The sequence below is a fragment of the Bos indicus genome, chromosome X, assembly GCF_029378745.1.
Source record: "Bos indicus isolate NIAB-ARS_2022 breed Sahiwal x Tharparkar chromosome X, NIAB-ARS_B.indTharparkar_mat_pri_1.0, whole genome shotgun sequence".
NCBI lineage: Eukaryota > Metazoa > Chordata > Mammalia > Artiodactyla > Bovidae > Bos > Bos indicus.
This window is the reverse complement of record NC_091789.1, coordinates 4,452,656-4,467,313: the sequence shown is the minus strand read 5'-3', so window position 1 is coordinate 4,467,313 and position 14,658 is coordinate 4,452,656. Positions and strand designations below refer to the sequence as shown.

The window sequence follows — 14,658 nt, the reverse complement described above, 5'->3', positions numbered from 1 at the left end:
CCAGTCGGTGATCTTCCTCCTCTTTCTGGCTCCAGGGCTGGGTCTTGGCAGGGAAGGAGGGCGGGCAGACGAAAGACTATGGGGGAGGACTCAGCAGAGGGGTGTGGGTCCTTGAAGCTGGGTTTCTAAGCCAGCCCTCTGGTCTTACTGCAAACTACACAATTACTCAGAGGCACGTGTTGAACAGAATCAGTTCTTTGGGGGTCAGGAAGAATTAGAATTACAGGCTTCCAGAGACAAGGGCTTTCCTAGTGGCTCAGTGGTAAAGAATCCGCCTGCCAATGCAGGAGATGTGAGTTCGATCCCTGAGTCGGGAAGATCCCCTGGAGAAGGAAATGGCAACCCACGCCAGTATTCCTGCCTGGGAAATCCCACGGACAGAGGAGCCTGGTGGGCTCAAAAGAGTCGGACACGATTTAACGAATAAACAAGAACAATACACTGAGAAAAACTGATACACTTCTGGCTTAATTTAAATTAGGGCTATTGGTTTCAGGTTGAAAGGTAATGTCAACTGTGGTCCTCCTACACCAAGTCTTTTGGAGCACTTCCCCATCTCGCTTGGCCCTTGAGGCTTGGGCTCTGCGCATGCGCTGGAGGCCCCGGGTGGCAGCTCGTGTGGTCACAATGGCCCATCCCCTCACTTGAGGGCGACACGCTTTGGGGAGGCGCCCTTTTAGGACGTCAGCGCGGCAGCCTGGAACCCAGCATTGTGAGGGGCGTGGCCTGGAGGAGCCGTTACCCTCGTGACCACTGTCTGGGTTGCCCAGGCTAGCTACGGGTGTAGAGAGGGAAAGGTGTGCGTGAAGAGAAGAAACCAAGACGGCTTGTGGCACCCCAGCTCCTGACCCCCTGCGGGCTGATGGGTGGCCATGGACCGGTACCTCAATAACTGCTACAAGGCTGCTCAGGCCGCCGCCTCTAAGGCAGCCGCCCGCAGCCTAACTGCCAACAGGAAGCAGTGTGGCTCCGTGAGTGGGGGCCAGTCGGTGATCTTCCTCCTCTTTCTGGCTCCAGGGCTGGGTCTTGGCAGGGAAGGAGGGCGGGCAGACGAAAGACTATGGGGGAGGACTCAGCAGAGGGGTGTGGGCCCTTGAAGCTGGGTTTCCAGCTCCCAGACCCTCTGCAGTGACTAGAGCTCCCTCTGGTCGAGATTAGCTTTGAATGGAGCTCAGAGATTGGGTTGGTAACAGGGGTAAACAGGGAGGCCTTCAGGTTATCAACAGGGCGGTTTCTTTCAACCCTGAGTGTGTGTCTTTGGTTTATTTGGAGGTATTAGTTTAAGTAGATTGGTCTAAACTAAAATAATAGTACTAGAAACAAAAATAAGGTTTCTACTTATATCTGACAGGCCTCACAAAAAGACCCCATCACAGAGGTCGGAGCCACTGATCTATTAGATCTTCCTCTTGGGGTGAAGCTTCCAGTCATTCCAGGAAGTAATAATGTTTTCTATACTACAAATTTAGGTGAAAAGGTAAACTAACTTTTAATGGTGCTTAAGTGATTTTCTTGACTGTTTTCTGCTTGCTATTAAACTCGAAACACTGCTATTATTTTGCTTTGAGTCAACTTCAGTTTCACACACCAAGTGAAGTTAAAATGAGTTGAAGTATTCAGTGTCTGAACTTAATGATAGAAGGCTTCGTGATAGGCCTCCGCCACCCAATTCAGCCTTATCTCCGACCCAGACCTCAGCTCCGAAAGGTCCGGGTCTTTTCTCCCTGTCCACACATGGTATGATAATTTCTACTTCTGTGCCTTTGTCCATCTGGGTCCTGACACCTGGCATGCTCTCCTCTGCTTCCTGATCTTCAATTTGAGCCATCTTTCAAGAGCTACTATATGAAGCCTTTCCCCAGTGTCCCAAACCCCAACGGTTTCATCTTTCCTTAGAATTTACATTGCCCTTGATCTGCATTCTCTCACTCAGCACCAAAGTACTGTTTTTCTGGTTCAGAGTGCTGCACGCACTGTTTAAGTCCTCTGCCTAACACTCCCCACCCTGTCCTTAGCTGTAGGCTAAGCCTGAAGGAGGTTCGGAACTCTCTGAGTGTGTGCTTTCATCACGTTATCTCTACTTATTTCCTGATTTTACTTATTTCCTTACCATTCTCCTCTCTAGGGTGTCATCAAGGATGCATAGGGGGCTCCCTGGTATTTCTGATACTTGTCAAATATATATGATTTTTTTAAGTTTTATTGCTGGAAAGCAATATAATTTCTCTGTTCAAAACCAATACATTCTACCCCTTCCCACAAATTAACATTCCTAAAACACACTCAAAGCCTATTTGACTAAAAAGTGATAACACTCCTTTTCAGTTTGTAAATGTAGCCCTCTTCATTGGTTTCTTGCTCCACTATCTTCTATTTCCCATATTTACATTGTGTTACTCTTTTATTCACTTGTTAGCTACTTATTTCCTGATTTTTTCCCCATACTTATACTGATTCGCTCTACAATTTATTATATTGATTCCCCCCAAACACATGTATTTAATTATGACCAGGTACTATATTCAACTACCCTAACCACTAACTTAGTGGGATCCTTCTTTATCTTTTAGCAATATCTCCTCAAGGAAGTAACACTATATTTTGCACATTTAGTTGTTGTTGTTGTTGTTGTTTTTTTTTTTAACTCTACCCTTGACCTGGAGAAGGCAATGGCACCCCACTCCAGTACTCTTGCTTGGAAAATCCCATGGACGGAGGAGCCTAGAAGGCTGCAGTCCATGGGTTCACTAAGAGTCGGACACGACTGAGCGACTTCACTTTCACTTTTCACTTCCCTGCATTGGAGAAGGAAATGGCAACCCACTCCAGTGTTCTTGCCTGGAGAATCCCAGGGACGGGGGAGCCTGGTGGGCTGCCGTCTATGGGGTCGCACAGAATTGGACACGACTGAAGCGACTTAGCAGCAGCAGCAGCACCCTTGACCACCTTGTAAGGTGAAGCTATGACAGGTAGATGGTAGCAGAGTTTAGACTAGAACCACAGTCTCCCAATTTCTTAGGCCATGCTTCTTCACCTGACCTTGCTGCTTTGTGAACTACAATCACTTTAGCAGAGTACCATGGAAACGGAATTTAAAGGTCTTTCATATTGATTTAAATGCAAGTGGAAGAAAATTACAGTATTCTACTGTCTTTTTTTCAGATCAGCCCATTGTCAGTATTCTCTCACTTCAGATTCTTCTTGCATGTTTTATTTTCAATGAACAGCCTAATCACCTTAACAAATTGAGGTTTAAAAGTGTGATTTCATTCATTTTACATATGTAACACTTTTCAATCTGTGTGTTTGCAGCTTTATCCGCCTACTTCTGACTTTAACCTGTTTGATCCTTATTGTCGGCTTTTACAAACTGGCTATAACAGCCTGCACGATCCACATTTAAAATCATACTATAGGCGAAAAGATATCTTGAGGAGATTAAAGAAAGGTGGCTATATCACCAGCAATAATAAGGTGGGTTGAAGTTTGCTTCCAGTTAACCAGCATAAACCCATGGTCTTGATATAAGCTTGCTTCTGTACTTCACTGGGAACCTGTGTCAACTTTTAATTGAGCAATAAAGAATACCTGACAGAAAACTAAGTGAATTACTCAATATTTGAGTAAAGAGAAATCAGATGGCTGTTTCTAAATAAAATTGTTCCCACTTGATCATTTTTCTTTGATAAAAGCAAAAGATAAATGCCAAATGATTTGAATATGTAAAGACATATGCATACACATTTATTTATGCATTTTCTCTCAGCTGTATTATTAGTGCCTTTCCTTTGGCTCTAAAAGTATTAATAGCACTGTATACCCATCAAGGGATATTTTCAATACCCTTTGAGAAGACTAGAGACAAAATGGAAACCTAACAGAATACAGCTTGATAGAATAAATTCTTCTGAAAGTTAAACATCATTATTATACTGATATTTTAATAACATTTATTTTGTGTGAACCATATTATTGAAGTAATATTATTTAGGTAGACATTTCCTGGTGATACAGCCACCGTAGAGAGATATTGCCTTCTAAACTGTTACCAAAATGTGCTATCACTAGCCTTGATCCCAAAATTGTTACTAAAATGAATGTTCTTATGACTCTTTTCTCTGGAAAGTTTCATGATTGTTACAACTTTTTTGTAACATATTGTTACAACAAATATTTATATATTTGTTTTTATAGGTTGTATGCACCTTGAAGGAATTGAATAAGTACAGGCAGTATCTCACCCGTTTGAAATTAGACTCCGAAAGAAACTATGTAAGAGAACAAGTAAGTTAAGTACTTGAATTTGTTTTATTTGAGGCCCGTAAGAAAGTTTTTATGTAGGTTGTGGAAGAAAGACTTAAATGCAGGTTAATTAACCATTTGTAAACTACAGGATGTTTACCAAGCCCAAAACATGAGAAGTCATATCAAAGGACAAGGTTATTTCTGGCCAATATAAACACTGTACTTCTTTTTTTTCCCTCCCAGGAAATGATTGAAAAACAAGTAAATAAATTGTATGAAACCAAGAGAGCCTGTGACCGTCATGGCAGCACACAGTTCCAAGGTTGGCTGTTACAAGAAAATAAACGAACAACTCCAGACCAAGAGCTGTTGATAAAGCAAAGGTATGACCAAAGTTAATGCATATTTTTTGTGGACGTATTGTGGACTCCAGAAAACTGTAAAAGTACTAGAAATAATTGAAAGCAGAATAATTTAAAAAGTATTAGACACAATTTAACTTCCTATAGTCTTCAATGTGGACTGAAAAGAAAGGAGATTAAGAGATAGCAGGGATTGGAAACTTTGATACCATAGCTAGGAAAGAGTTTCTACCTGAGAAAATGGAGTCATGAGGAACCCAAGAGGTAAGACAAACTGATATTTGAAGAACAATTCCGAAGTACAGCTCCCTGAGCTTGGGAAACCCAAGTTCATAGTAGTAGAGGGAAAGGTGTCATTAGCACATTTCAAACTTAAGTTTAAGGAAATTACTGCTGGATAAAACAGAGAGAGTTGCTATAACTTCATCTGATGTTAATATAAACAGGTGTTACCCCCCCAACCAACCATGTATGTTCATTTAGCTATTACTCACACACATTCAATCTTATTATTCAGCGGCTGAGCCCATGCCCCAGGAGGCAAATGGATGAGTTATAGTTCCTTCTCTTTTTCCTTTATCAGGGGTGAGGGCCAGTTCCCCATCACCTACCTCTTATATTCCATGGATTCATGTCAAGCCAGAATATATACTGATTCACCAAAGTGGCAGACTGGCAGTCTTCAGGCCTGTCTACACATGAGAGATTGTTCAAGGACTTGACAATGACAGAGAGGCCAATAGCCACTTATTTTTTAAAGAAAATTCAAATATACTTGTTTTTTGAAGTCAGTCCTTAAGTTGACTTCAGCCGTCTTTGGAAACTCATGTTACAGAGCTCCTGAACTAGGACTAATCTCTGTATAAAATGCTTTAAATCAGTCTGTTCTACATTTTGCCATTGTCCTGACCACAGTAACAGTCTGATGAGTACATCATGGTGAGTTGGTGGATCACGTTAGCTTAAAGAACTCTACATTCCTGTAGTTTAAGAAATAAAAAACAACCCAGAAGGTGGTTTGGGAATATCAGAGTAGATAATACCATCATAAGGGAAACACCCAGTTTATCTTCCCTTAAATTTTCACTTTTACTTAGATATTTAGATATGATTAGCTTGGAATTAAACAAGCTTGAACACACGGCAGAAAAGCAGAACGTACTCCGGATAAAGGAAGAAGAAAGACGACATCGGGACCACGTTAGAAGAAAACTTAGTCTCTGGAGACAAACTGAAGAAGTGAGAAACACCAAATTATAAATATTGATGGGGAAATTATGTGTGATTATTTTATTTATAAACATTTTTAGCAGTCCCACCATATTACCTGAAGTTATTTCAGGTCTAAGAAATAAACCACTGCTTTAAAAAATCATAATTATTTTAAAATAATAAACTGCTATTAATCTTGTATCACCGTTATAACAGACAAGCTTTTACTTAACATAGTGAGACTGATACCACAAATTACATACCATCATAGTATAGACACACTTCATCTGCTCTTAAAGTTTTAGAATTTAACTAGTGAAAAATAATCATGTCTGTATTCTCACTCCTCAATGCTCAGACAAGGCTATTTGTTCTGGCTCTCTGTCAGAATACATTTAAGGGCAACATATTACATATAATAATTCCTCAAATCTATAAGAGAAAATCACCTTTCCAGCATCTTTTGAGATCTACCTTTGAAGCATAAGCCCATTCTAAAACCAGTGTAAGATTTTCATTATGGTTGTCCAAGTTCCTATAAGGGTCTTAATTTGACCTAATTTGCTTATTGATCAAAAAAAAAAAAAAAAAGAAAGAAAGAAAGAAAAAGATTATAAAAGAGAAGCCCTGCTGACTACCATGACATTGTGCTCTTTAGGAACGGAAAACACAAGAAATGTTACTGCTGTCAAAGATTGGAGAAGAAGTAAACAGAGAAGCAAGATATGAAGAACAATGTAAAAAAGTCAACGAAGATGCGCACCGTAAGGTAGAGTGACCTTTGAACAATAACTTGGGCTGTTTTGAGGAAAGGGTTTTGCTAATTTTGATATTTTAAAGTGTGGATTTTCAGAAGTGACTTAAATTCACAAGGATAGCTATTGATGGAAAGAGCCAGTCTGGTCTGAACCTGAACTTTAAGTGCTGGTCTACAATGGGACCAGTCTCCAGAAAGTAGGCAATGAGTTCAGTTGGACCTTGTTATTAAAATACATTCTTCAAGCTGGACAGCAAAAGGAAACTTACCTTTATTACCTTCCTAGCTCTGTACTCTGATTTTAGAAATCTCAAGAAAGAGGGCTTCCTTCAAATGTACCATCATATTTGAAGTATCTGTTATACATTTCCAGTGGCAAGTTGATATTAAATTTTAAACACTGAATATATATTTTTTTAATATTTAGAAAAAAGCACAACTCGAGAAAAAAATCCCTTATTATTTACCAAAAATGCAAAGGAATTACCTTCAGAGAGAAGGATCAGAAGAAAATGTATTTGAAAACAGAAGTCAAGATGAAACAGAAGATGAGAGAGAAACAATAAAAGACAAAGGTAAGTAGAATATGCATAAATATTTATTATCAGTGGCTTTGTAAAAAACCCGTCTATGTGCTAATATAGTGAGGTGACAAAGCCCTTGCAAAGAGAAATTCTAGAAGCTCACACTTACAGGCACTTCCCACTTACAGGTCAAGTTGTAGAGAATGTACAGACAGCCACACACATTCACACAATATTGTTATGTTACAGACATTTTAACAAATTACACACTTCTGTAAAGTGGCTCAGCAGACAAGACTGCCTTTACTAGGAGTTTAAAAAGGAGCCAGTAGAGGAGACAGAACAACAACAAAAAGGGAAAGAGACAGTTATATATAGATAGAGAAAATGAGCCAGTAAGACAAAACATTACCCCCAAAACAGACTGAAACAAAGAGGGAGACAATGAATGAAAAATAGAAGAAAATTTTAACTGAGGTCCACTAAGAAAGGATTATACAAAACAGTAAGCTAGAAAGAGAAAGAGAAAAAAAATTAAGTAGAAAAAAGGAAGAGACATTTAAAATATCCTAAACAAGAAATAGAAATAGAAAGAACAAAAAGGTTGAGAAGGAGAAAATATGATACAAAAAGAAAGAATGAAATGGAGATATAAAGAGGAGGAAAGTGAATGAATGAAAAAGAAGAATATTAAGCAGAAGAAGCTAGTAAGAAAATATACATGCACATGCGCGCGTGTGCACACACACACACACACACCATGAGGGAGTGGAAGGAGACAAAGGCAAAGAAACAAGAAAAAAAGACAAGGAGTATGAGGAAGAAAAGCAAACAAAGAAGACAAAGAGTGAAAGAAAGGGAGCAAGAAAAAGACACACAGACAAAACTAGAGAAACAAAGCAGTAGGAGGAAGAGAGAGAATAAAGTTTAAAAAGGATATGTGAACAGAAAAAAGTAAAAAAAAAAAAAAAAAAAAGAATGTGAGAGTGAGAAAAAAATTTGAAAAGAAGCCAGTAGGAAAATCTAATATAATTTGGGCAGGGAGTAATAGGGGAAAACATGAGAAGTTAGTAGAAGAAAAAGAGAGAGACTTAAAAAGGAGATGCCAATATGAAAAAGCAGTACATTGAAGATAGACTGAATGGAATAAAAGGATCCAGTAGGAGAGGGAGAATAGGAGAAAAGGAAAATATTAACATTAAAAAGGAGGAAGTTAAAAAGTCAGTAAAAGAAAATAAAACAAAAAATGAAAAAATAAAAAAGGCAAAGAAGGAAATGAAAAGAGGAGAAACAGAGACACAGAGCAAAAGGGAGAGAAAAAGTATAGTACAATAAGGAAAGAGAAGGATTTCAAAAGTTACAGAAGACTAGCATTAAATAAGGGGGGAGGGGAAGGTAGAAGGGAGGGAAGATGGATAGATGGAAGGCAGAAAATATGAACATACTTCAAAAAGGAAGAGCCAGTAGCCAGTAAGAAAAGCAATACAGGAACATAGAGAGAGAAACCATGGAAGAAAGAGAGAAGGGACAGAGAAAGAGAGAGAAAAGAAATATAGAAAAGAGGTAAATAGGATGAGTTTATAAAATAGGAGCCAGTAAAAAAGGCAGGACAAAAAAAAAAAAAATAGAAGGAAGGAAGAGAGAAAGGGAGAAGGAAAGCAGACAGTTTGAAAAGAGAAGCCTGTAAAAAGAGAATAAAATAAGAAGAAAGAAAGGGAAGAAGGCAGGCATGCAGGCAGGCAAAGAAAAGAGAAAGCAAAAGAAAAGGCATGAAAAGGAGCTATTAAAAATGGGAATAAAGGAGAAAAGGAAGGAAGGAAAGAAAAAAATTTTAATGAATAAGTTATAGGAAAAAATAAAATGAAAAGAGAATGTGACTGTGTGAGAGAGAGACTTCAAAAGGAGTCAGAGGAATTAAAAAAAAAAACCTGTAAAATAAACATGATAGATAATAGATAGGTAGAACCAACTTTTAAAAGAATAAGCCAGAGGGCTTTCCTGGTGGTCCAGTGGTTAGGACTCTGTGCTTCAAATACAGGGGGCCCAGTTCAGTCCCTGGTCAGGGAAGTAGAGGCACATGCCCCAACTAAGGGTTTGCACACCACAGCTAAAGATCTCACACGCCCAACAAAGCCCAAAGACACCACAGGCTACAACTAAGACCTGCTACGGCAAATAAAGAAACACTTTTTAAAAGAGTAACCCAGAAATAAATGAAAGTACAAAACAAGACAGCAGATGAGAGAAAGAAAGAAACATTTCAGAAGAGGAGCCCTCAAAAGTGAGTTTAAAAGGAGCGAGAGGGATGGGGAAAGTGCCGGGGGAGGGTGAAGGAAGGAGAAGGGAAGACAAAAAATGTAAAGCAAAAGGATCAAAGGCAGCAAGTAAAAGACAAAGAGAATTAAATCAGAAAACAAAGAAAAAGAAGGTAAGTGTTTAAAGGATGGGACAGTAGGAAAAAGTAAAATAAAAAGAGGGAATGTGATTGTATAAGAGGCTTGAAAAGAAAGAGTAAGTAAAAAATTCAAGTACAATTTGGGGAAGAGGGCTGTTTAAAAAGGAGACTTCCGAGGGGGCTTCCCTGGTGGCTTTAGTTCAGTTCAGTTCCGTCGCTCAGTTGTGTCCAGCTCTTTGTGACCCCACGGACTGCAGCACACCAGGCCTCCCTGTCCATCACCAACTCCCTGAGTCTATTCAAACTCATCTCCATTGAGTCAGTGATGCCATCCAACCATCTCATCCTCTGTTGTCCCCTTCTGCTCCTGCCTTCAATCTTTCCCAGCATCAGGATCTTTTGAAATGAGTCAGCTCTTCGCATCAGGTGGCCAAAGTATTGGAGTTTCAGCTTCAACATCAGTCCCTCCAATGAACACCCAGGACTGATTTCCTTTAGGATGGACAGGTTGGATCTCCTTGCAGTCCAAGGGACTCTCAAGAGTCTTCTCCAACACCACAGTTCAAAAGCATCAACTCTTGGGTTCTCAGCTTTCTTTATAATCCAACTCTCACATCCATACATGACCACTGGAAAAACCATAGCCTTGACTAGACGGACCTTTGTTGGCAAAGTCATGTCTCTGCTTTTTAATATGCTGTCTGGGTTGGTCATAACTTTCCTTCCAAGGAGTAAGAGTCTTTTAATTTCATGGCTGCCATCACCATCTACAGTGATTTTGGAGCCCAGAAAAATAAAGTCTGACACTGTTCCCACTGTTTCCCCATCTATTTCCCATGAAGTGATGGGACCAGATTGCCGTGATCTTAGTTTTCTGAATGTTGAGCTTTAAGCCAACTGTTCACACTCCTCTTTCACTTTCATCAAGAGGCTCTTTAGTTCTTCTTCACTTTCTGCCCTAAGGGTGGTGTCATCTGCATATCTGAGGTTACTGATATTTCTCCCAGCAATCTTGATTCCAGCTTGTGCTTCATCCAGCCCAGCGTTTCTCCTGATGTACTCTGCATATAAGTTAAGTAAGCAGGATGACAGTATACAGCCTTGACGAACTCCTTTTCCTATTTGGAACCAGTCTGTTGTTCCATGTCCAGTTCTAACTGTTGCGTCCTGACCTGCATACAGATTTCTCAAGAGGCAGGTCAGGTGGTCTGGTATTCCCATCTCTTTCAGAATTTTCCACAGTTTATTGTGATCCACACAGTCAAAGGCTTTGGCATAGACAATAAAGCAGAAATAGATGTTTTTCTGGAACTCTCTCGCTTTTTTGATGATCCAGCAGATGTTGGCAATTTGATCTCTGGTTCCTCTGCCTTTTCTAAAACCAGCTTGAACATCTGGAAGTTCACGGTTCCTGTACTGTAGAAGCCTGGCTTGGAGAATTTTAAGCATGACTTTGCTAGTGTGTGAGATGAGTGCAATTGTGCAGCAGTTTGGGCATTCTTTGGCATTGCCTTTCTTTGGGATTGGAATGAAAACTGACCTTTTCCAGTCCTGTGGCCACTGCTGAGTTTTCCAAATTTGCTGGCATATTGAGTGCAGCACTTTCACAGCATCATCTTTTAGGACTTGAAATAGCTCAGCTGGAATTCCATCACCTCCACTAGCTTTGTTCGTAGTAATGCATCCTAAGGCCCACTTGACTTTGCACTCCAGGATGTCTGGCTCTAGGTGAGCAATCACACTATCATTGTTATCTGGGTCATGAAGATCTTTTTTGTACAGTTCTGTGTCTTGCCACCTCTTCTTAATATCTTCTGCTTCTGTTAGGTCCATACCATTTCTGTCCTTTATTGAGCCCATCTTTGCATGAAATGTTCCCTTGGTATCTCTGATTTTCTTGAAGAGATCTCTAGTCTTCCCCATTCTATTGTTTTCCTCCATTTCTTAGCACTGATCACTAAAGAAGGCTTGCTTATCTCTTCTTGCTATTCTTTGGAACTCTGCATTCAAATGGGTATGTGTTTGCTTTCCTCCTTTTCTTTTGGCTTCTCTTCTTTTCATAGCTACTTGTAAGGCCTCCTCAGACAGCCATTTTGCTTTTTGGCATTCTTTTTCTTGGGGATGGTCTTGATCACTGCCTCCTGTACAATGTCATGAACCTCCGGCCATAGTTCATCAGGCACTCTATCTATCAGATCTAGTCCCTTAAATCTATTTCTCACTGCCACCGTATAATCGTAAGTGATTTGATTTAGGTTATACCTGAATGGTCTAGTGGTTTTCTCCAGTATCTTCAATTTAAGTCTGAATTTGGCAGTAAGGAGTTCATGATCTGAGCCACAGTGCAAAAAGAATAGAAGGAACGTTTGGGGGGAAAAGAGAAGAAAGAACAGTTTTTTAAATGAAGCCAGTAAGAAAATCAAGTAAAATTCTATGTGGTGTGTTGCTGAAGTACAGCTAAAGTGTAAAAACCAATAAAAAATACAGTGAAATGAAGATAGATGATTTGATACCTAGATAAACACATAGGTATAGGTAGGACTGTAAAAAGAAGCCAATAAAAAAAGACAATACAGAAAAGAAAAGCAAGAAGAAGTAAAGAAGAGTGTTTAAACACTGGAGAACTGAGAGAAGAGGAAGGAAGGGAAGGAGTAGAGAGGCTGCTATGACAGAGGGAACAGGCTGTTAGAGGGAGAAAGATAAGAAGGAGAAAAGTAATGAAGACCAAAGGAAAAGAGGGTGGAGGGAAAGTGAGGGGAATATAGGAAGAAAGAGGAGGAGAGAAGCAGTGGGGGAAAGCAAAGAGGAAGGAGAGGGAAGGAGGGGGGAAAGGGCTTGCAGGCAGCAGGCAAAGAAGACAGAAAAGCCAGAGAGAGGGAGAGAAAGCCATCAAGATGTATAGAGAAGGGGGAGGGAGGGAAGGAAGACAGGAAAAGAGAAGAAAGACAGTGAAAAAAGGGAGCAATAGATACACAGAAAGGAAAGAAGGAATGGAGGGAGAGAGGAGGAAAGGAAGGAAGGAAAGGGAGGGGGAGGAAAGGATGGAAAATGGAAGGAAAAGAGGATGAATGAGAGGAAAATAAGAAAAGGACAAGTCACTCAAAAAGGAAAAGGTAAGAGATGAAAGATGAGCATGAAAGTGTTTGAAAAGGAGTAGCCAGTAAGAAAAAAATCAAGTACAATGGTCTGTACAAGTGAAAGAGATTCAAAGATGAGAAGGAACAATTTTTTAAAGACCCTAATATATAGATTAAAAAATAGGTGATTTATAGTTTGGTAGCAGGCAGTCAGATGGACAGAACAGACTATAAATAGGAAGTACCAGTAAAAAAAAAAAAAAAAAGAGGTATAAAAAAAGCATAAGAAAAATTGAGCAAAAAATGAAACACAGCAGGCAGGAAGAAAAACAGTAAAAGAAAGTGGGAAGATGGGATGGAGGGAAGGAGAGCAGGCAGGCAACTTGAAATAGAATGAATTGGTAGGAGAAAGTAAAAGGAGAAAGAGTTTGAAAGTGAGAGAAGCTTGAAAAGATGGAGTCAGTAAGAAGCTCACGTAGGACTGTGGGGATGGGAGATTTAAAGAGAAGTTATTGAAGAAGACAGTAAAAGATATAAACAGATAGAAAATAGAGTATAATTTTAAAAGAAGCCAAGTAAAAAAGATAATAGAGAAAGATAGTGTTGAAAAGAGAAAGATGAGAAGAAAACAAAAAAGTGTAAAACCAGGTCCCTGTAAAAAAACAGTAAAATCAAGCAAAAAGAAAAGAAAAGAAAGCATCCATACATGGAGGCAAAGGAAACAAATACAGAGTGGGAAAGAAAGGGAATGAGAAAGAGACATGGGAAATAAAAAAAAAAAGAAAGGAGGGGACAAAAGAAAATAAAGAAGTTAAGATGCTAGGAGTAAGTTAGAAGAATAAAGGAGACAAAGAGAACAAAAGAATGATTGAAATGGGGAGAGGAGATTGAAAAAGAGGACCCAGTGAGAAAATTAGCACACTAGGTGGGGCAGGGGAATTTAAAAAGAAGTCAGTCACAAAAGAAAATTTAAAAAAAATGTATATACAGAGATTATTAATAGACATTTTTAAAACTAAAAAAGCAAGTCAGAAAACTCAACAGGAAAAGCAGAAGGAAGGAGAGAGGGAGGGAGGAAGGCGAGAAGAAGGGGTAAGGGAGGGATATATGGTCAGGGAGGGAGACAAAGGAAAGGAGGGATGCAGGCAGCCAGCAGACAGAACAGAGACACAGTGAAAGGGAGAGCTAGAGAGACACAGCCAGGAATAGTGGAAAGAAAGGAATTAGGAAGTAGGAAAGAAGAGGTTTAAAAGGAAGAGACTCAGGTACAGTTGGGAAAGGGGAGAATGCCAGGTTTTTTAAGTCAATAAAAATACAGTAAAATGAAGATGATTGATAGGTACATAGCAAGGAAGATAAGTGCACAGGTTTAGGTAGGTGGAACTTTAAAAGGACAATCCAGTAAAGACAGTACAAAGGAAGGAGAGAAGGGGGCGGGCGGGGAGAAAGAGAAGTTTAAAAAGGAGCCAGTAAAAACTTAAGAAGGAAGAAGAGGGACTTTGCTGGTGGTCCAGTGGCTAAGACTCTGCACTCCTGGCTTTGATCCCTGGTCAAGGAACTAGATCCCACATGCCACAAGTAAGATCCAGTGCAGCCAAATAAAAAAGTCAAAACATTATTTTAAAAAATGGAAGAAGGGAGAGAGGGAGGGAAGGAAATAAGGAAGGCAGGGAAGGGAAGCAGGGAGGGAGGAAGAAAATCAGTTTAGAGAGGATGTTTCAGAAGACAATTACATGAATAAGCAGAGAGAATGAGAGAGGAAGATACAGGAAGAAAATTAAGTACAACTGTGCAGGGTGGGAGAGAGTTCTAAAAGGTAGAAGTCAATACAGAAAGAGTGCAATGAACATAGATCATTAATAGCTGGATAGATAGCTAGGTAAGTAGGTATGTATGTATGTATGTAGGTGTATGGATATGAAAAGAGAAGAAAGGGAGAGAGGTAGGAATGGAAGGAGGGAGGGGTGAATAAAAGGAAGAAAGGGGCAGGAAAGAAAGTTTATAAGGGAAGAATCTCTGGGAAAAAGGCTAACATAAAGAGTGTGATCATGAGAGGCAGCAAGAGAATGCTGAAAAGGAGAAACTA

General features: G+C 39.7%; 1 protein-coding gene across 6 annotated transcripts in view; it reads left to right on the top strand.

The window, feature by feature from the left end:
- The window catches only part of LOC139181411 (fibrous sheath-interacting protein 2-like), a 155,734-nt gene that overhangs the window by 86,028 nt on the left and 55,048 nt on the right, over nucleotides 1–14,658 (top strand). For 2 of the 6 annotated variants that reach the window (XM_070784792.1, XM_070784790.1), the window contains exons 2-8: nucleotides 1,352–1,477; nucleotides 3,313–3,474; nucleotides 4,195–4,284; nucleotides 4,489–4,628; nucleotides 5,705–5,846; nucleotides 6,478–6,588; nucleotides 7,004–7,151. In XM_070784792.1, the coding sequence (XP_070640893.1) occupies nucleotides 1,352–1,477; nucleotides 3,313–3,474; nucleotides 4,195–4,284; nucleotides 4,489–4,628; nucleotides 5,705–5,846; nucleotides 6,478–6,588; nucleotides 7,004–7,151 (919 nt within the window). Of the gene's footprint in view, nucleotides 1–17; nucleotides 972–1,351; nucleotides 1,478–3,312; nucleotides 3,475–4,194; nucleotides 4,285–4,488; nucleotides 4,629–5,704; nucleotides 5,847–6,477; nucleotides 6,589–7,003; nucleotides 7,152–14,658 lie in introns of those variants that run through there. The other 4 variants (XR_011565379.1, XM_070784791.1, XM_070784788.1 and 1 more) reach the window with 4 other exon arrangements.